Source organism: Acanthaster planci, linkage group LG08, assembly GCF_054643075.1.
Source record: "Acanthaster planci isolate LZ-2023a linkage group LG08, COTS_SCS, whole genome shotgun sequence".
Lineage (NCBI taxonomy): Eukaryota > Metazoa > Echinodermata > Asteroidea > Valvatida > Acanthasteridae > Acanthaster > Acanthaster planci.
Window position 1 is genome coordinate 17,428,744 of NC_141784.1, and position 23,478 is coordinate 17,452,221.

At 41.2% G+C, this 23,478-nt stretch overlaps 1 protein-coding gene across 2 annotated transcripts; it reads right to left on the bottom strand.

The window, feature by feature from the left end:
* Positions 1-1,912: 1,912 nt before the first annotated feature.
* On the bottom strand, positions 1,913-23,382 carry LOC110987582 (protein lifeguard 2-like). 2 transcript variants are annotated; one of them, XM_022250422.2, is made up of 12 exons: positions 23,257-23,382; positions 18,737-19,037; positions 15,744-15,794; positions 13,345-13,430; positions 12,434-12,498; positions 12,141-12,194; positions 11,003-11,093; positions 10,052-10,089; positions 9,342-9,396; positions 7,727-7,858; positions 6,280-6,327; positions 1,913-5,889 (listed from the first exon to the last, which is right to left on the bottom strand). In XM_022250422.2, exons 2-12 carry the CDS (start codon positions 19,008-19,010, stop codon positions 5,740-5,742), a joined length of 1,044 nt encoding a protein of 347 aa, XP_022106114.1. In that variant the 5' UTR covers positions 19,011-19,037; positions 23,257-23,382; the 3' UTR covers positions 1,913-5,739. The 2 variants fall into 2 exon arrangements, with proteins under 2 accessions (XP_022106114.1, XP_022106117.1); XM_022250425.2 differs by lacking the exon at positions 15,744-15,794.
* Positions 23,383-23,478: the final 96 nt, after the last annotated feature.

The window sequence follows — 23,478 nt, forward strand, 5'->3', positions numbered from 1 at the left end:
TCGTTCTGCATTCGCAAATCAAATGGAACACGGTCTCTTTCTCCCCACACACCCAGCCCGTGGGAGATTCCTTGGCTCTCTCTCTCCCTTCATCTTCGTCACGTTCATCCGCAGTGCCTGATCCTGTGCAGCAGTATCAAACGGCTCCATGTCCCCCAGGTCTTGTACCCTGCCGGTCCTTCCGTGTCACTCAGAAATTTCCCATACAGTGGTTTTCCTTCCCAATCTCTAAGCCTTTCCTCCTTAGTTTCCCTCTTATACGCACTGCGTCCAACTTCCTTTCTGACGGCGTATTTCTTAGTCATCGATCCTCAGCAATCCATCATGCGCCCGAGAAACATACCCATGAAGACCTCTTTTCTCCATGGTTACACAGTCCGTCACGCTCATCAGTCGCCGTCCTCCGGTCCTCAGCAAATACAGCCTGCTGGCATTTGCATCATCATCAGTTTCTTTGTCTTCCGATCAACAGACTCGACAGTCGACAGTCCATACATTATGATAGTATCGATTCACTCCATTGTATTGATCTGTCTCGGTCGCCTTAATAGATCTATAAGCAAACCACTATTGAAAGTTTTGACAGTTTGAAACTAGAGAGGAAATTTTAACTGACATCGCACCACGGAAACGCAGACGTCAGTGAATTTGCGGTACCTCTCGGTAAGCCTGGAATTGCCATGACTGTTGAGAAAACAACCGCACGGTCGCCTTGCTCGACGATCGATCAAAGGGTCAACTTGGCTGCGTGTCCACTTTAAAAATTTGGTTTTTGATCGATAAAACACATTCGAAATCTTGCTCACGTTGTTCACTTGAAATTGAACCCCGTGCAGCTCTGCTAGACAAGAATAAATTGTAGAACGTGTACGGTCATTCGGGCGGGCAAAATTCCGAGTAATCGAAGAATGCTTGTACCGTCTGCCTTTGTCGAATTCCTAGACACTCTTTAATTCTTGAATTTGGCCCGTTTAGGGAAGTTGCTCAAAGAAGAATTTCAGTAAAACTCTGTTGTATGCTGCAGGTTAAAACGGGTTTTAACAGATTAGGTTGAAAGCCTCTCAAAATTAATATTGCCATTCATGATTGGGCCGTGCAACGTGGCTTTACGGTGGGATGATTTTTTTTACTCTGGCTCTTAACAAAAGGGGGCTCTCTTTTATTCCACAATGGTTACACAAGGTAAAAGCGCTGGCATGATCGGTCGTGTTAAATCGACGGTGTAGTCTGGGATTACCACTGACAACTCCATCGCCATTCAGCACTCCAGCCGAGCAGCTGCTGAGTGTTCTGAACACCGACATACATATGTATCAAGGTACGAGACGGAGAGAAACCCCCCCCCCCGCTTTGTGTTGGTCATTGTCTCGCAGGAATCTGGGGAATTCCTTTCAGACATCCTGGGGGGATGTGTTAAGTAACAATAGTCTGGAATGTGTATAGGGATTGGACATGTTGGGGGGGTACCCCTCGGTCTCGTTTCTTGCTGGGTATACCGACATACGTGTACATGGACATGCACAACGTAACTTTGTAATCGGAAACTGCAACGTGGTCGAGAGCAGCCTCGTCGAACAGTTGACCCACGTTTCAACTCCGTGAATACGGGTGCGTCGTGCATCACCGCCTAGCGCGGAGAACGCATGACTGATCTCTTTCATCAGACACGTCTCGCCAAGTGGATTATCGTTTAACATGCAGAGAATACTCAGTTCGACATACCCACCGTCAATGACGTTTGCTTTGGAAATCCACTGTACAGGCTAGTTCCACCGGATATATGCTGCTTATTCCACGCTACTTTTCTGCCCTGCAACCAGAAATCCTTTTGCCACTAGTTCCCTTGGGTTGGGGGTGTGGGTCACACAAGAAGCGGGAATCTCGCCAAATGACGTTTACACAGCACAAACACTTCTGACTTGCATATTTGTATTCACGATACAATGGCTGACACCAAGATCACACCTTCTATAAGAAGACATTATGCACTTAAACGACATCCCAAAAACAGAAATTAACAAAACCTGATACCTTTAATCCATATCATATACTCATCAAACCTAAGATTCTACCACCATCTAATAACATCATGCAATATTCAATAATAAATGTACATGTAGTTCATATGTCTTTTTTTATGCTTGGTTTATGTCGTATATCGAAATCTAAATAATTATGAGCTCAGGAGTTATTATTTCAATACCATTCCATTAACTCTATAAAAGGAGAAGCCGGTTCTGAAGTGAACCCCGCTATCCAAAGTTTCATGTGCCCACGATCTGAAAGGCACATGTTTAATATCTCTCGAAACCCGAAGACGGATTTTCTCACAAGACCGCCAGCAAAGAAAGCCTAACCTTGCTGCTGAAAACCCAGTCAATCAAGTTTTTACTTGCATGCAATACCTTTAACAAATTCCAACCTTTCTCACAATCATTTTAATACCGGCAAATAGATTGGGTGTGGATCACACCACGAACGTAAATTGACAGACACAAATAACATTATTTTCATAGTGCAGACAGTCTTGTTATCCAATAAAATACAAAGTATGTACACACATTTAATGTGACACTCTCCTCGAGACCTTTAAGAAGTTACCTTGGATAGTTCTGCTGTACTCTACCCAATCGACGACCAGAGACCATGTTAAGTTTGCGTGGACTGTGTGTCCTTTTCTATGTTGGACCGCACGGTGAGTTTCGGCGGGCTGACCTTGGCTTAATGGTCCCCCAAATATCTTCAAGTGGTGAAAATGTCAATTTTGACAAATCTGCCTTGAAAACTGTGTTCCCCTGAAAGTGCCCTTGCTGCGTGCATACAATCTTCATCGGGTCGTCATTTGTCTGGGAAGGTTGCTGAAAGAAAGTGCCAACGGTTATCCAGCCAGCTCCGTGTAGCATTCAAATGACTTTCAACAGTACTGATTACATATTTCAAAAAAATAAATAAATAAAATACAAGTACATGAATATGTACTTTCGAATATCAACGGGCACGTTGTGTAGAAGCCTACTGTAGTAAAAATCCACCATTCACTCCACTGTTTTAATGTAAACTAAACACCTTAGTACAAGAGTACAAGTATATTACCATTCATCTTTCACACGAAACAAAAGGCACACGGTACGGCGGCTAACAGTAAACGCAAAACATCTCTCAAAAATATCTATACTTTTAAAAATATGATGTCGACAATGTGTAACGCTCGGTACCAATACACTACGGCGTAACATTTCTGCACATTCTTACAATTCTTGTATGCCATACATGCAATTATTTTTAGCAGTGGACTACCGCGGTTTTACCGAGAAGAAAGGGTTACAGCTTCATTGTTTGAAACGTTAAGGTACAATGAAGAAAGCTTTCACAGATTTCACATCATTCGTTTTAAATAATAATAGCACAGAATGACCGAAATCCCTCTTCTGATTGAGAATCGTCCAACACAACAAGCACTGGACCTTAAAACATTCATAGGAAATGGCTAATTTGAGTCATTAGTAATATTGGATACAGAAACGGTACCTACCACTGCAATAAGCAGGTGCACTTGTGACCGAAGGACATAAAGCATGTGACATTTAAAAAAAACATATTTCAATATAAAACACAGAGGAGTTAAGCCAAACTGAACGATGCACTGGACATACATAGTCAAATCATACAATGTATTGATATTACAATATCAACATCAATGCTAAGGTTTCTACTTCGAAAAAGTATCTGATATTTTTTAGTGGGCGGGGGGGGCGAGTTACTGCATGATACCAAAACTTCCACCTCAAGTGTTTAATATCATTGAAGCACTCTGCGTAAGAACAAAGTCAACAAACTTGAACATTTTTCATTCCTGCATGATGGGCATGCTAGCTGCACGTCATTCAAAGCAAGTTACATTTTGAGGGGCATTAATTTTTGCAAACTAAATTGCTCCGCGTGACTGTGATCAAGCCTCTCTATATCAGGACCTTAAATGAATGGGGATGGGGATCATTCACCTTCTACTTTTACTGCCACTTTATCTTTCAGAATCTTATGAGAGTGCAGTTGACCTTTTAAGAAATTTATCATCAAGTATGATATAGGGAGGAAAAGACACATTATGTTTCATAAGGACAGGAAATGACACCCAATTTCCGGAAGTTGAAGCAGCACTCCTTCGCACGTCATGGTAGCAGCAGGCCAACATATCTCAGCCAAGCAGCGTACTGGACACTGAAAATGCAACAAGCTCTGTGGCCGTTACAACAGCGGCTTCGCGCTCGATGCAACTGGTGGACGTACAGTGATTTACACAGCACGCACACCTCAAGGTTAAAGGGTCAGGGTTGTCCGATTTAAATCACCCTGATTTAAATTGCGATTTAAATCAAAGAATTTTTTCGAAAAATCACTGATTTAAATCCACATATGTATTTTTGGGGGGTAAAAGGGCAAAAACGTTTAAATTTTTTTATTTTGTTTTTTACTGATTAGAAATGTTAGCAGGTTTTGCACATTTTAAACAGCAACCCCCCTCGTCATGACTGTGAGCCTTCCAGTTCCTAGTATTAAAGATGTATGAATGCACATGATATGTGTTACACAAAATCTGGGTTGGCAAGGTTTTTATCATAATGTTCGATTCTGTCCACTTGTTTCGATTTGAATCAGCTTTTTGGATTCAGCAAGTGTATTTGATGTGAAGGATTTATAATCATGATTTAATTTTACTTCATTTAAATTGCCCACTTCAGAGTGAAGGACACAAAGTGAGTTAGAACTCTGGCACTTCAAAGTGCTGGATGAGCATTGCCGCCCTGTCAGACAAACAACAGTAAACATTCCAAAAATACCTGATTACTGCCTACAGCTTAGCTATACAAGTGGGACCAGTACTATCCTAGCAATACTTTTTGTGTTTTGTTTGCAATTCACTACAACTTATCATCGTGACTAGGAAATAGAGAGCGAAGAATCTTTAACGTTAGATCTACTTTGTATTCATGAGTAAACCTTTTACTTTTGCAACGTTTGTAATTTCAAATTGTCTCTTTTTTTTTGAAAAAAATCATTTTATTTGAAATCCATCTGACCTTTGAAATTAGTTTTGTTTGTTCATCAAACCGTATCAATGTCATGTCCATAATGCAATACCCTGTACACATCCACGGTACACTGTCTCGTTACCATGTACCCACGCTTCAAAGAGAAGTCAGCTGATTAGGAGCTTTTGGTTTTTCCATTTTAACAGACACCATCCGCGAGACAATTTGGAGGCCCTGAAATGGACCACTTCTGAGAAATCCAGTTGACCTTTTACCAAAAATTTAGTCAATTTGTAGGCGACAAATTTGTGGCTTCACTTGACGTGAATCCGAAGCCCCTACAGTAACTTTTGAGTGAAAGACTTTGAAAAGAATCCCTGCACAGTGTAAATCAACACCAAACCTCAACATCTGTTTCACCCACATAATATCCATTTACATAAGAATGCCAAACTGAGTGCCGTATCAAGATAAAAAGCTCAAACACTGCTCTCAAAATTATAAATTACGACAAAAATAAAGGTGAAGAAACATTACTTTAAGACTCATTTTGCAAGATCAGGTGACATTTGGGAATTTTAGTAACTGTCTACACAGGACTTCATGCAGTGAACTTGACAAGAATTTATCCATGTGTTATCAAAATATATTCCACACGAAACACACCTCAAGTGTGGGGCTTACACGTAGGAAGTGTGTGACCATGCCTCTAGCGATTGCCGCCCCCTACCAGTGAAAGGATAATCAGGAAGAGGTACACCACATCGATGTACAGATTGAGGGCGCCAAAGATGTACTCCTCGGGGCTCAACTCGTAGCGTCGGCCGCCGACAAGAAGCTGGGTGTCGTAGGCCAAAAACTAGGATATGATCAGACCATAAGCAACTCAAGGATCAATTTAGGAGGCCATTTTTGTGCCAGGCTATCTAGGGTTCCATGCCTCGCTTTTTTTTTTTAAATGCGGCTTAAAACATTTAGATATATATAACAAATTCTACATGTTTTCTTCAGCATAAATGACATTCATTTGTAATGAAGTCTTATATCAGTGCTTTGTGTTTTACTCTTCGTTGCCAAAATGAAACAGCTAACTTCACTTTCAGTTCAATATGGGCGATTTGTTAAGGCCTACTGACACACGCCCCTCCAGCAGAAGCAAGGGGAAAGCATTTTGAACAATAACAAACTTTGGCTTCAGTGTGGCAAACTACAGGTTTTGCTCCATTTAGAACTCGCTAAAGGAACCTACCAAGGAGAACAGCACGGCAGCCAACCAGGCATACACAGTGTACAGGATCTGGATGGATGAAAAAGTGTACATTTGGTGCTTTGCTTATTAAAGATGGGGAACAGAAGGAGAAAAACTTAAGACAAAAACATCTTCATTCATTCATATCAAATTTTTCAACATAAAAATATCAAGGCAGCAAACTAAAAACCGTCAACAGTGAAGTGGGGTCAATTGTGCAGTGTTGCAATAAAGTACCCTTCCAGTTCCACGTTTTCTGCCAAATATTGCACTGTTTAGGAGGGAATAAAGCTGGAGTACAAAGGCGTCTGATGGTAAATTTATGCACAATGGTAAGATTACAAAAGAAAATGATGACTTCATACTATCACTGTGTAATAAGGGAATAAATGTAGGCTTGGCCAGTCTTAAAGGTGTGTTTAAGACCAGCCCAGCATTCATTCTCTTGAGCTGCTTTTACACATTAGAGATCGACCAAGCACATAAATTTATTCCCATTCATAAATATTGTTTTAGTCAGAGAGTTGAAAGAAGTCAATATATGATACATTTCCATAGATTTTGCTCAGGAATTTTACTTTCATTTTCCCAGACCATTTCATGGTATATTCCTTGTGCAAGTAGTCCAGAGGAATTTCCTTATACGGACCTGATGCACGCATGGCGAGTTCTACATGCAGCTGTGCACACAAACTCTTCACCAATAAGAATGGATTAAACTGTCTAGTTTCCAGGTGCCAGCACATTTTTATGCAGCGGGCATTATCAGATGTTAATGCGTTGCACGTTGTTGAAGCCGGGAAACTGTCTTAGGCTATTTATGAACAGATATCAAGTTAATATGACAAAAGTACTCAACAAGTACTCAGCCGAGTTCACAGAGTACTTTTGTCCCAAAATTAACTTTTACAAAATTGGGAGTGTCTGATGTTTTACATTTAGATTGTGATCTTGCCATAGTGCATTTGCCATCAAGTGCCTTTGCACTCCAGCTTTATTTCCTCCTATCCAGTTCAATATTTGGCAGAGAACCTTGGTACTTGAAAACTACTCGGCTCCAACACTGCTATTCCCGAGGTATTTTTGAGGCAATTTGGTGATTTTCATCCCCTCCATTTATTCTCGTTTCTTTCCCTTAATTTGTTCTCCTTATTAAAATTTTTCATTTTCCAAAATCATTTTGGAAGGAGGGTGAGGGAAGAGTGAAGCATCTCTCCGTTGTCATCCCTGTCAACACCCACGACTAGTGCGAACATCTTAACCACTTGACCAGCGACCACAGCACTCGCCACAGTCGGCTGACTGATAGGAATCCCGTAAGTAGTTTGGTCAGGCACAGTGGTCGGTGGAGGGGACCTGAACCAAGACCTCCGCCGACCAAGCTCGCCCATGTCGACTTGCCAGCTTGGATTCTGACAAAACACCAGCCACCAACTGCTTTACTCACCTGGCTGTACGTGAATATGGCAATGAAGCCAAACAGGAAGAGGGACCAGGCGAAGACAAATAGGAACCCCCCACAGGAGGTGAAGTCAAACCGGGTCTGGATCGAGAACAGCGTGATGCCAATGGTCACCCCCTGGAAAACCAACAGCACAATTCAAAACACGGCGTCAGTTTTACAGTGTGGCTCTAATGAAGACACATGATATGATACAAAGGACAGAATGGAAGCTGTACACTGCTGATATTAATACATCAAAGCAATGAGCTCTCCAACACACCAACAGGTTGTCACAGGAAATACACAAGGGAGGTCATTCTCAGTGCAAATCGAAATACCAATGGAAGTCTGGTATTTGCAAGTCTAACCTGCTTTGGCAGCAAATGTCATTGCGAATACTGTGTCAAAGTGGTGTTATTTATTGTTCAACAGACATTTGGGCAATTCCGAGAAGAAGTGTACAGAGTTAAAAATGGAAATTTAACACTTCTTCAGAACTACAAGCACCGCAATAAAAAATGAGGTACCACATGAAAGAGAACAAGAGGACCTTTCATTTGAGTGGTGCACTAATGAGACGGAATTTCATTAAGTTTGTTTTGGTAATACACCTGTTTTGGGCTAAAATCATGGGGGGTTTAGTGCCAGTCGGGCACCTAGTTTGAACACAATAAATAGGACTGTCATTGAAACTGTTTGTCATGAAGTCAAAGAGAAAGGTTCATATTCTACACGGAAAGAGCTTCTTTGTTTGATGACTAGTCTCTTCCATGTTTTAACTTGTGCCAAAGATGGGTGGACAAATTCTAATGTAACTAATCGTGATGGGACTGACCAAGATCTTTCGGCGACACTTAACTGATGAGAGAAACTGAAAATTGTGTACATGAAAGCATTTGTGAGTCAGTAAGCAAGTACGAGAATGTACTCTAGTAGTGTCGCACTTCAGGGAACTCTGTTTGCATGGAGAAAAATTGTCATTCTCGTCAGTTTCTGACCATGATTATATGTCCAAAGACAGCCCACAAATCAAGCGTCACAAACTTCGCTGGTGACTCTCTTAGAAATCCTGGAAGGTGTATTGATGATACCAATATGGGGAACTCATTCCTTCACATGTATACGTAAGAGCACAAAGAGTGGTGCAACATTGCTTAACCCCTTCGCGCCGCGAAGCGGTAAGAGCCGCTGTAAAAAGCCCGCTTTTCAGCTATTATTCTCGGCCCACGCTTGAGCGAACATAGTGAAAGAAGGCAGTCCCTGGCTCTTGTATGTTTGGTGATTGGCCTTTGTGTGTTGCAAAGAAATGAAAAGGCCGAATTTGCATCATAATCACCAGCTTCACAATAGTCCCCACTCTGAAAAGAGGCAACGGGAATGTGGAAGCTTGAGCAGAGCAACATGCCACCGAACAATCAGCCTTTTCACTGGGTAAATCAAAGCGTGCAGAGCACGCGGGGCCATAAACCGAGAATTTGCGGTTTGGCAGGTGGCATTGTGGCCAAGCAGGGCTGGAATTCTCGGAGTCGGCTTTCAGAAAAAAGTCCCGGCGTCAAAGGGTTAAAATGAAACAAAAGGATCCGTGGACTGTTCATTACTGTTTATGCATCAAACTTACAGCACAAATGCCAATAGCGATAAGAACAGTCCGGCCACCACCTTCATGGTAGAAACTGCAACATCAGAAAACACAGACGGGTGGAATTACAATTTTTGTAACCTGAACTTGCTACCACATAACTTATTCCCTAGAGGTTCACAAAGTGTGTGACACAATATAGGATAACTTGGGAGCAGGAATTTGAAGGTGTGTGACACAGCCTGGGATATCCTGGGTGTCTGAAGGTGTGACAAAACCTGGGACATCCTGGGTGCAGAATCTGAAGGTGTGTGACACAACCTAGGATATCCTGGGTGCACGATCTGCAGGTGTGTGACGCAACCTAGGATATCCTGGGTGCAGGATCTGAAGGTGCGTAATACAACCTAGGATATCCTGGGTGCAGCATCTGAAGGCATATGACACAGCCTGGGATATCCTGGGTGCAGGATCTGAAGGTGTGTGACACAACCTAGGATACCCTGGGTGCAGGATCTGCTGGTGTGAGACACAACTTAGGATATCCCAAGCGCAGGATCCCTATGATATCCTAGGGTGTTTGACAGAAGCCAGCTAGGATATCCTGCCAAATCTTGGGGGAATCACAGGTAATGGACTCAATTGCTAAAACGATTCAGCAATGTTCTGGCATTCTTCCACATCATTCCCAAAGGGGTTATGGACTGAGAGTCTTGGACCACATCTGCTTAGCCTTCCAAATTGCTTACCTTGCAATGGTGCCAGTCATGTAGGCCAGACTCAGGGTCTGTTGATGCAACACATACGAGATGAAAATCAGTTTAAGGCTTGTGGAAAGGCACGGAGTAAGTGACAAAAAGAATGATTTCCGTGACACTCATTCCTGTGCACGTAAAAGCTGTTACAAAGAACTGTTACAGATTCCTTAACTGGGGGGGGGCATGTGGCCTAGTGGTTAGTGTTTGTAGCTTCCGATCATAGAGTCGAGGGGTTCGAATCCAGCTGGTGGCAACATGTTGTGATCTTGGGCAAGTCACTTTATCCCTATGTGCCTCTCTCCACCCAGGAGTAAATGGGTACCTGTGAGGGCAGACATGATTTTGTTTAGCCGTGTGCACCAAAATGGCAGCATTAGGCTGGTATGTTCCCCAGGGAGCTGAGAATGGTTTCAGGAATGTTCAGATGATGTGAGCACAATGTGTAGGGATAATGATATTAATCACATAGAGACATTCTGTAATATGCGCTATATAAGAACTGACTATTATTATTAACTGTTTGCCCCTCCTTTAGAGCAAGCTACCACCAACAGGTTTACTGACGACAGTCTAAGCACAAACCACGGTTAACCACAGTGGGACTAAACTTCACTTAAAAGAGAAGGCTCCAGCTAAATGTTTGGGCAACAGACTATGAGGGACACCTTCAGGACAAGGACTGCTTTTTGTTATTGATAAAAGAAAAACTGAACTGGGAATAATTGTGTTGGTGACTGCAGGTGAAGCTAAGACACTGTGGAAACCGTGACGGTAGCACCTGGTCCACTGTGGTTCAACTAGGGCCATGAAGCAGTGCTACGGCCCTGTTTGAAATCCTGCCAGGGACCCGCTTGAGTCCATCCAAGAGAAGGAACAAGGCTGAACATACTCCACTGACTGTCCGGTATACAGAATACCATGTAAATTGTGACTATTTCTTACGAATATGGCAAGCGCAATGAAGTTGTGGGGTGTCTTGCGACGGAAGTCAGCACAGCATACAAGCACGATGTAGACAAACAGGAAGATACCACTGCAAAACCAAAACAAGTAAGAGAGAGTGCTTGTGAGACTGCATTGGCTCACCAGAGCTATGCAAACTACAAGAGACACGTGGGTCCGAGCAAATGAGTCAGAGATTTTCAGTCCAATAAGCAAGAAATTATCTGCCTGCTTTTTTTCCCAACATTTTCCCTCTGTTTGACAACAGTTCATATCCGGGAACTCCATTTTTTGGTATGATGTGTTAGGGCTGTGCCAAATATCCGAATATTCAAATGTTATTTTTCGGATTTGGATATTCGAATGGAAAATTCATGAACAGGAAGGGAAAAATCTTCTTTTGTTCTAAATGAGAAATATTGCACCATGGAGGCTTGTTTCAAGCAGATTCAAATGAAAAGCGTCAGAAATCTTACATCAATTTAAAAAGTAAATTATTCATTAAACAATTTAAAAGGAACAGAAACTTTCAACAGAGCAAGAACTCTTGTTCATCTCTTAAATCTTGCTAAATCGTGGCTGGAGATACTCCTAGATGTGAGAAGCTATTACCTTGATCATAATGTACAATTGTGTGTTATTGCAGCTGATTTTGTATATGGTTTGTTCATCAACAATCTGCCGGTCGGTGCAATCGAATACTCAGGTATTCGATGAAATTGAAGGTCGAATGCTCAAGTAGTGAAAAGTGAATAGTGTTGGTCCCCACTTACCTGCTCATTTCTTTTTACTCAAAAAAAGCAATGTTCTCTGCCCATCTTTGACAGTGTACACTGCAACTACATGAAAGCAATCCACAAGCCATCTATGTCATCACCCACATGGTCAGATTACATGTAGCATCATGTTACCTTCTTCACTTCCCACCTCTGATGACTCATAATTGACACTGATTGGCATAGTTTCACTATAGCATCTTAAAAGCAGTCAACATTTGTATACATCAACCACACTGTGAACTATAGAACGATAGCAATATAACAGTTGACCCTTCAAATATTTCCCCATGTGGTGTGCATGCACATGTGCGTGTACACAGTGATGCCATCTGCAAGAAATATTGACCGGCTGTACTTACTACGATGCCCAGTACATGGCCTGGTTCCGTTGGACAAAAAACCTTACCGAGTCCCTGTTGATAAAATAGAGGGAGGACGATTCTTCATAAAGTTAAAGAACAACTGTCAAAGGCAATGACTCTAAATGTTACACTGACACAAAATGTCACAGGGGCCACTGAATTCAAGGGTCAAATAATTATTAAAAATTTGGTTAAAAAGGTTTTCGGGCTAAAAATTTTGCAGAAGTTTGCTTTCTTTTGCACACTGAGAGGAAAATATACAATGCATTTTGGGGGGTCCAAGGACTTACACGAAATAGAAAAGGCACACAACTCCAAATGTGACGGCAAGCTGGGCAGTCAAAATTAGGTAGACCTGGCAACAACAGAAATATGAAACAATTTGCAGTAAAATCAAAGCCTAAAATAATCTCAAAATAAATTAAAACTAATCAATCAATTTTTTTTTCTGTTTCGTTACTTTGTAAATGCGCCTGGAGAGCTACCAGATAGTTTTTAGGTTAACTTATTAGCAATCCAGCAGGGGTGTACTTTTTTTTGTTTTGTCATTTTGTTGTATTGACTTGCGAAATAATAAATGAAATGAAATGAAAATGAAATGAAAATCTAGCCAGAAGTATTTTCCCAACTATTACGTTTAATTTCATGTGGCTGTGTAACAGCCAACAGCTAGTCTTGGGTTCAAGACACCTTCCATGGTGCTACGATCCGATATGTGTGCAGTGTGTGGCTTTTAATTCATTTCAAATTACCACCTCCCTGACACAAAGCACATCTTGAGATATAATTTATGCAATACACTGTGACAGCGCCCTCTTTGAGGCGTACCAGCCCCTAACAGCTTGCTATGGTTAGTGTAGTGGAATAAACTACAGGGGGGTCTTGGAACCAAGACTACCCAACAGCATGTAGGAGTCTCGAAATAACCGTAGAAAAAAAACTGACTTTGATTTCCAACATGACGTCCTCTCTCCCGGAATGTCCCCCAAAGCTTACAAATGTACCAATCCCAACTTGACAATACAAGTTGCTGCGTGCAAAACTCAATTGGGATCTGTTTGTGATTTATGTGGGTTGATTTGCTCTGCAAGTGGATGGGTTGGGGGTGGGAGAGATCCAGAAGGCTTGGGATGGAGGGGGGGGAAACACCTTCTTGCTTTCCAAGGCCCCACCCCCCAGGTGTCGTTTCTATGCAGCTCACCTTCAGAATAAACTTGCGTCGGATGCTCTTGTCATTCAGGCTTCTTTGAGCCGAAAAACCTTCCACATCGTCGGATGGTGAGGTTCCTGTGTAAAGTTGAAATATTTGGAAAAGGAATTGTTTTGGGGGGTCATGAAAATCTTCTCTGTCAACAAGAAGGTTTCTGGAGCTTTTAAACTAAATACAAGATTTAGAACTGCAAATCCAGGGCACCTTTAGTTTAATACGAGCTGCAGCTCCAACAAAAATCCTGATTCTGTGTTTCTATTATACATTGCTTTTCTTGGCAGCCCTTCAGTGGGTGTTGGGGGATTCATGAAGGATTACAGGACTAAAAGTTTGGGAAAAATTCTAAAATATAGTTGTGGTTGAAAGTTTGACATATACCTGGACTGAAAATGCTTAATTACCAGTACAGTGCAAGTTTTACGGCTTTGCCGATTTCTTCTCCAAAGGGTCATTAGCTCAGAAGTAGATTTTTGCACATTTCAACTCAAGTACATTTCACTGCGGGTGTGGTCATGTCAATCACCCTTCACAAGCATATGCACAGACACTGAAGTGTATCCAGATAAAGGTATACATGCATGTGTACGGGTACATCTTGTTTGATTGCCGCTTAGAAGGTGACAGATTTAGTCGGACTTGTCAGATTTTGTCAAATACTTGCCAGATTTTGTCATATCCCGCTCAGGTCAATGTTGATTTGCACAGCACTGGCAATGTATTCAGCTAGTCTTGCACAGCCATTAAACATTCTGTTTCGGTTCACAAAAGTCAACGTGGGAATGCACGGTAGATTGACACGAAGGAATGTCAAGGTAGGTTTCCACGTGGCCGCAAAAGAAAAAGTCCAACTGGAACACGGCTTAAGAGTATCCACATGATTTCCATGTAGGACTTTGTTCATTAAGACAGCACTTTCTGAGTTTATAAACATATGGTATTAGGTGCGATGACTGTCCCTTCCTTTGCTCAACTGAACCAGTTCACAGACTCCCCGAAAAATCTTAAAATTAAATTGGCCGAATGCATGACAAAATGAAAGCAACAAGATGTTTAATACAACCATGCCTACTGCCTGGTACCACATACTTGTACATGTACACTACACTGACAGCAGCCAAGGGCACATGTTCAGACAAAGCAAAACAAATGGTTGGAAAATGCCCAGTGAACCAGTCTGGTTCCATAATCCCATCTATTAAAAAAATATAGATGTGTACAGTGGTGGGGAAGGGTACCAACACCACAATATACATATATATCCCAGAATCCTGCTTGATTCCAAGCGGTTTTTTGGACTTACACTGCTTACCCTTCATTAATTTACCGCGATTTGATTAACCACTTACTGCAGGGGAGCCTGGTTTTGGACACGTACATGTATTCTTTATATGCACAGCTGGGGTGTCCAAAATTGGACAAAAGGAAATGGGCCTTGTTCAAAAGACCGTATTCGTAACAAAAGACCAGGCTGCAGGGAATTACCAACATTTTTTCACTGTCAAAAGCGGAGATAACCCAACATAGTTTTGAAACAGTACACCACTGTTTGTAGCATTCAGTGCAAGTGGATTACTACTGGGGACAAAAGCGCTCCACCACCGCAGCGATGAGCCACACAGCACCTGGTGAAAAGACGTCAGCAGCGCACTGTGCCAGTTTCGGGAACAAAAGAATGAATTTTTAAAGAATTTTGAAAACAGAAAAAAATGAAAAATTCTCCAGCCCAGCAGAATCAACATTTATAAATGCCCCCAGCCCGAAGTGGTTAAATGACGCCCCAATTTTGATTTGGAGAAGCTGCAGCATATTGCCACCTTGGAACGTCCCGCTAATTTGGGACGCTTCTTGGCCCAACTGATCCACAATGATTTAGGACCGTTGGGAGTTAATAATGGAGGGGGTTAGGTGCTTCTCACAAAAGGTTACATTTAATTGTGTCAATGAACAATGTATCAATCAACAACATTCGTGCAAGGCTGCAAAGTCAAAGAAAGGCACACTTTTGTTAGAGGGTGCATCAGTAACACACAGATAACTAGGGGTGCACACATTTTTAATAAGGGGGCACTGAAAACAAATGAACTTTGGCTTCTACACAGGCTGCAATGGGGGAAGGCTAGGGGAGGGGGGCACAATTGTGCTAAGAGCATGTGCCCTTCTCTCATCCAGAGTTACGCCACTGGGCTGCATGAAGACAACTAGCAACAGACATGGACATGGATGCTGTTCACATACATGACACAAAACAGACTGTCAGACATGTTTCCTGGCTTTGGCTGGTCATCACTGTGACAAGCACGTGTCAACAAAATGGTTATGTTGGAACATTAATGGACAGCAATGGAGGTTTGACAAAGAATATTCAAGCCACACATGATTTTTGTGCTTACTTCCTGTGTCAGAGGACCAGGCATTTCCCTGTCGAGTTTCAAAAGACGCACCTGCATGGGGATTGGGAACCAGTCAAGAAAAACCATCAAAAGAAATATCGTTTTTTCCGGGGGGGGGTGGAGACTTGTAAAATGAGAAAAAGATAGGCTTGTAGAAACATGAGAGCAAACATGTAGTGAATACTCTGACTGCCAATTCCTGGTTGATGTGCACAGCATGGGTTTTCTTGAGTATCTGTTGACTGTCAGGAGAATACTGGAGTGACACCTGGTCAGAGATTACACACCTCAACAACGGTGAATACTGTAACTTTGAGGACAAGGTACCCCTGTCTATTTAAATGCTAGGCTCCTGAATTTCAGTGACCACTTCACTTAGTGAATTTCAGGCTTTTTAGCCAATAATGCTGCCTCACTAGTAAATACAATACATGCTAGAATACAGAAATCCATGCATATTTCAAAATGCATTATTTTTCTTAAACACTTCAGCATCAATTTAATTTGTTCTTATTGGAAGGCAACAATTAGAAGTTATCGCACTGGACATCTTTCAGTAATATATGGGCATTTTGCATCACATTTCCACCCAGGTGCAATGCTGCGCCCTGGTTTCCATCTTTGAAAATATACATGTAAAAGCAAGAATGACAATGGAAATGCCAGAAACTGGTCTAGAGCACAAGGCCCCCCCCCCCGATGAATTCCCCTTTCATATATTCATTTCAGACACATAAGCTTGTGTTTGCAGCAATCCCGGCTAAAGTATGATTTTTCTGTAGGACCTACATGTATACTGTACAATGCAGTGTCCGGTCAGAATGTTGGTCTCTACACAGACTGATATTGTGCCTTCCAGCATGTCCAGACCTTGTTGGGCACTGTCTCAAATGAGTGAGACTGAAATTTACTTAAGAGTCAATATCATCCGCCTGGAGCAGAAGCACCCCCTCATTAGTTGAATTGAGCCATGCCGGTGGGTAGTGTTAATTACAAATGTATGTTGATAGTGACGCGACCACAACACATGCATTTCAAACTCATTTGTGAAACAGCAGTTAAGCGCAGTCCCCAACAAAGGAGCCTCCATTGCTTGGAAAATTACGCCCTTTCAAAGTCCTGCTCGGGGCGGATATAATCTTCTCAACATGTTTTCTTCAGAATTATTTCATGGAGAAAGTTTTCTGGACTTGTGTAAATAATAATTTGTTACGTAAAATATTAAGTACACATGTACACTGTAAACACCACTCCTCACTGGCCCATCTGAGGTAATCTATGGAGGCAATCAACGGCATAAACTTTGTTGGCCTGATAGTCTCATAAATCTCATTTAGGAATTTTTCAGAAGGGAGGGAAGCAAAGAAGCGACAGACCGTAAGACTGATTTTTGGGGAGAAATGGGGGGAGAGTACCATGAGAATAGAGTACTGAAGTGTGACATCATTGGGAACCAGACAGTGTAGTGCACACGAAGAGCACATGAACATGCGCATTATGGTTCATGCGCTGGTTCTCGCACTTATGCCGTTTACACACATCACTGTGCGTGTGAGGTAGTCACTTTGGTACTCTATACTGGTAAAACTTTAATTGAAAAAACGTCTCTTTGAACAGATGGTTCACATCTTATGAATTATACATTATGCAGCACACGGATTTATGTAGTTGGTGACATGCACAATTGTTGCATACGATTTTAATTCATTTACAGTTTTTGGACCACTTCATACTAAATACCAACCCAGGGGCAGTGCTCTTGCCAGGTACACCAAGGCGTGGCAGGCCAGCCATGCTTGCAGTAAAATTCATGATATATCAATATCAGCAATTATCTATAATTGTCGGAGCTTAGTTGTGGATTGGATGTGATTTGCTTTCGATGCATGTTCACTATATGTAATTAATTTTGTACCAACGTTTACATTATTTTATACTCTTGTAAAAAAAATTATGGATTATTCATTCAATATTTGGCTAAACATTTTTATGACATTTCTTCCAATTTTTTATGAAAAAACCTAAAATACTAATTTTTAACAGTTAAGCTGGGGCCTTGGAGCCTACACGCATGCGCAGCAGTAGTGCAATCATATCTTGTCACGCTGTTACATTTATCATCTGATCTTGATCACAGCCGCATTATTGTCAATTAATATCTGTCGATCAGAATGTCAGCTTCCGTTTCTTTTCATCAGCATCACAGGAAGACTGGATTTAATATTGGCTTCAAGTATGGACCACAAAGTATCCCTGCTTACTGAATGCCGAAGGCGAATTCATTTAAACAGTTTAAGCACATGATGGTAAATTATGGACTGCGTGTTTGAAGCTTTTCTTGTGTTGACAGGTGCTACATGCATGTGACGTTGGAACAGAAGCATGGGAAATTCCTACTCCTTTTTACACTATGAAGTTAGGAGGAAACAATCAAGTTCATATTTAATTTTGTAAATGATTTATGGCAAATAATTTGAACTGTTACTTATCGGTTTAAATTTTTAAAAAAATACTCTGGTTTGTTTTCAATACATTCACTGCATCACTAACAATAGAGACACCTTCTAACGGGTAAACGTTATGTAATTGTCAGGATGTTTGAATATGTGTCATTTCAACATTCTTAAGCTTCATACCCTTAATTTCAAAAGTGCTTTTGAGGTGGATTTCCCTAACCTCTTTAACAAAAACCAGGTGATGGCGTTGCCCAAGGGGAGAGGAAGATGACAGGACTTCATTACTCCATTGTCACTACCTGTTGGCACACCTTTAGAGTTCTGTCCTAATTTGTGTCTTGAGAAAATTGTGCATTCAGTACACCTTTGATGATGTGTTGAGCAGTAAACTGATTGCTCACTGGAATTCTACAAGTTCTTTAGACAGTTAATTTGCCAATGTAACGAAGACCAACAAATTTTAGGTCCATCCTGTTCAGACATGTACATTGCAGGTGACAAGAACATAAAATCATACGTGAGTGTGACCATCCTTACCATAACTGGTAGCTGCTGCTTGCGGCTGTGGCTGCGGCTGATACACTGCACCTTGGGGATAGGCTTCGCTGGGTGGATACCCTTCAGTGCTTTGGGGAGGGTAGGCGGCTTGTGGCGCAGGGTACCCACCCTGTGGTGGAGGGTAGCCCTCGCTTTGGTAGGCTGGCTGTGCTGGAGGGTAGGCTGGCTGTGCTGGAGGGTAGGCGGGATCCGCCCCACCCACTACAGCTTCGTCGTATGACGGAGGGGCTGAGGGGGTTGCAGGTGCTGCCATGGTGGGCTCTCCCAACAGTTAATCAATCTACAGATGAAAGCATATCATTTGTTAGGATCACTTTGTGCCTGATGGAAATTCTGTCATATCTGTGCTGGTGCTCAGCAACGCCCACTTTCTGGATGTTAACATTGTGGTGTTAATGATGCAATTATATGGGTAAAGCAAATGGAAGCAATCACTGCTTACATACTTGAGCTGGGTGACATTAATAATACTGTTTACATGCACATTCTCTTCAAATTTAAAATGTATGTGAAATCGTGCTTCAGTGGCTGTATAATATTCCGTGCTCCAAGAAACATAAAAATTACAAAAATGGAAAAATAAAGACCTGACGTTCCTGAAGTAGTACTGGCATGTCAACACTCACTGAACTGACTCACTAAATCCGTAGTCAATTTGCCCATGACACAAAACAGCTACCAGTATTTTGATGACTGTTACCTGTTAACTAACATACATGTAGGCACTTTTCCAGAGCTCCCTCTAATTTAGACATAAAGGAGTCAGGGTTGTGACCGCATTCGCATATAATTTGATCGACCTGACAAACGTTTCCCACTGCTTTGTACATTAAGGAGTTGGATCAAATGCAAGTCAAAAATTTGTGTATATGCCGTCTTATTATGCCAATAAATTTCTTCCTCATTTTGTAGCTGTTTTCACAAAGAGGCAAATTTCTCACCAGAGAGAAAATCCTAGGTTTCCAGAAAATCGCATTTGAAGTTGGTCTCTATTCCAAACACCTATTTCCCCAGTAATTAACATGCCTTTAACTTAAGTAAAGCTACTGCATGAAAGAGGATATCTTAAATGACACAAAACTACAAAATGACATTTATAGATCTCAATCAAAATTGCTTATTTTGTAAACAAACATGTTCGTCTCTTCGTGGAAATGATAAATTAGCATGACTTTTGCCTGGTTGTGCTGTAGCACATGCCAGGTGCAAAATGGTAACATTTAAATACATTTCCAAAGTCAATTCACCTCTTTGTGAAAACAAAATGCGGTACAGTTGAATTTTGCCCCGGGTACATGTAGATCATCAGGATTTGTCTGATTGAAATTCTACATGTAGGCCTATAGGCCTACAAGGCCTACATTACTTGCAGAACTCCAAGTCACAACTCCTTGACTGTGACTTGGAGGGCTTTGACTTTTAATGGGTTCGTTACGCTATCGGATTTAAATGCAGATATCGGCTTGACCATCTACACGTGTGTGAATAGCTTCATAATGCAGCATACAGCACGCACACTTCCATACTCCCCTGCTTCCAAAATGGTTGAGCTTATATCGGATGTTGGTGACATTGTGCATGTGCAGTGTGTGATGCATACTGTAGTTCGTGTAAACAGCCACAGTATGCAGATTGTTCTGTAAAGAGAGGCAGGATTGCAAAGGAAAAGCTCTGAATTTTGCCAAAAATGGCTGGTTACACAGTCAAAAAACTAAACCCTGTGCATTTTGATGGCTATTTCGGGAAGATTTGATTGAGAAAGAACAGTTTCGAAGACAAACGGTGGAACATTGCTATGTTGGGTCTGCATTTACATTCCGCAGCGTTACGAACCCATTAAAAGTCCAAACCCTCCAAGTCACACAGAGTAGTGACTTGGGGGTTCTGCAAGTGCGCCCTCATCACCACATGATGAAATATAGGCCATAATGGGGCACGCACATGAAATAGCAGCTCACAGAGGGTGCCCCATTTGGTCATTTTCAGCAAGTCAAGTTTTTTAATCAGTCTAACAATGATGCCTTCAGATTATTGCCCATTGCTACATGTAGATTGTGATGGGGATATGTGAAAATGGATTTTTATCGACGACTGGCGATATACATGTACTGCTGTACAAATCAACCGCACTCTGTTTTTGTAAGACGTTTTGAAAAAGGTTCGATCATCATCTGAAAATTATGCTGGTGAATGGAGCATGTTGAAAAGTAAATGCTGTCGAAAGCATAAATCAAAATGTTTCTCTTTCAGCCATGAAGAAGGCAAATTTCTTTCAGAACACATGAAAACATTTTTAAACTTCTTCTAGCACTCATCTGTGACAAATAGTTTCAAAATAGCGGTATGTACATGTGCACTCTGTACGTTGAGCACCGTAATGTACAGTTCAGTTTGAGGAAATACTACCGACTTGATTAGTTGATGTCACTGTTTCTGAAAGTACAGTTCAGGAAAAATATTAATAACATGTGTCAAAAAAGGGTATGACAACACCCGACATATTTGTTACTTGATATTTCGCTAACCCATCATCAGTTAATATCTAGAAAAACAATGATTTTTCATTGATGAAGTAATGAATTTTTGTTCCCACGTTTTGTACAGATAAAATGAACTCCACAATTTGTCGAGAAAGAAATCTAGTGGCCCAGATCGCTACTTGTGAATATCGTGGCTTTTTTCAGTCTGTTTTGTTATAACGTTTTAATTTATTTTTTTTTGGGGGGGGGGTTTCTTGTCAGACAGTAACTGCCTGAAACTGTTTCATATCATGATTTCAAGTTCTGCTACACCGGCTGCCCTTTTGAGTTGATCAGAAGTATACAATGCACCCACAAATAGTTGTGTAGTAAATTAAATGGTGATAATGAAAAGTTAGAAATAAAATTTAGCATGATAAGATAAAAGGTTGCTCTCAATAATAAATGTTTGAGCAGCTGGCAAACATGGCAGGTACATGTACAACAATCCATTGGCTGTCTCACAGTGACTTTTGCCTATCACAGATCTTTATGTGAAATTCCCCAACCTGAAGAACAATATAACCATGCAGGTGTTACACAATTGCATCTTGGTACAACTATTTGACTACATTTCCATGATTTGAAATGTTAACAGTCTAGTATTTAGTGTGCCGTCCTTTATTTCGGATTACTTAGACTGCCTTACAAACAAAATCTCCTACAAGACCTACCTTTGCAAAAGGTTCATTCAAATGGGTATAGCGCTACAATGACTGATGTTATGCACCACGGTAAAAACATGTTAAGTAATCATTCATAAGACAACATAATGCAAGCCCAGTGACAGAAATACCAATAAAATTCCAGGTGGTCTTCAACGTTTGCACATGACTGTAGTTGTAAACACATAAATAAAAATATATAGTTTTGAAGTTCATGCAAAGCTTTATCTTAAAGACTAAAATCGTCATTTGTTTACACATTGTGTCTTCTTCCTGTCATTTCTAGAGTATGTTTTTACACAAAAAACTGTCGAAAGAATCTTTCCAGAAAAACAAAATGCCACTTTCAGTTTATAAATCTGCTCGGTTAATGATGAATCCTGAAAATACATGGATGTGTAGACAGTAAGTAGCCTAGGCTACAGAAGTACAGTTGCAGCAATCCTGTCCTACATGTAGGTCCCTAACTGATTCATTCTTCAAGGATAGTCTAGAAGAAGAAAAACCAAGAACAAGTACATGTAAGCTAAATAATGACTCAGCATGTTATATAAAAGTTCTGTCAGGTCTAAACAATGGAAAGATTCACAGATATATCATTGATGAAGAGTGTGCGATTGGAGGAAAGACTGCAGCATCCTAGCTCCACTGTTGGTCGTGTAGTGTGGAAAGTGAACTTTCAAAGTAAGAACATTTGAAATATTTTTTTTAGTTTCAGATTCATGTCATTTCAATATTTCATCAACAAATAACTTTCACAGAGATCATAACCGATGAAAAACCCTTACAACTAAGCCGTATGCAAAGGAAACAAATTGTTTCCAGACGGTCAGTGACCGTGGCAGCATTGTAGCGCACGGCCGGTGTCGGAAAAACAGGACTTGTCATACAGAGGGCGCTATTTGCGGAACCGGACAAATTACCTAGCCTACCTCCGAAAAAAAGTTTAGTAACAGTTGTCTTTCAAATGACTGCCCAAAATTCTGTAATGTCTTAGGTAGCTGGATAATTTGCGAATATTTATGGATGACTACATTTCCACAAACATAATTTTTTGTGCCGCCAGGAGCCTCAGACGACTTCAGTTTGCGGAACCGGACAATCAACTGTAAAACCAACGTTGTCGTTTAATTAGGCCTAGCTTGATTGTCAGTCAGATTATCCAGCCAAAAACTGCCAACCTTTTTTTTCCTAATCACAACCCTGCATGACTCTTTAATTTCTAAAGCTGGGAAACTGTGTTACTTTAAATGTCTGTTTTCTGCTTGGGATAAATTAATTATGGCGATAAAATCAAGCGTTATTTCGTGCTTACCCAGCTGATACTTCCGAACTGGATCTGGAATATTTTAATGAGGAGAGATTAAGTCTTAAGCCCTGATTTCTGTCATTGCATTTCACACAGTCGTGTCCTGTGTACCAGACTGAAATCATAGACGCATGTCGATTTTCCTATTGTTTTCGGCGTCGTTACACCTTACTCTTCTCAGTCCTCGCCTGTTTTTTAACCACTGACATTGAGGTTACTAGCATAATA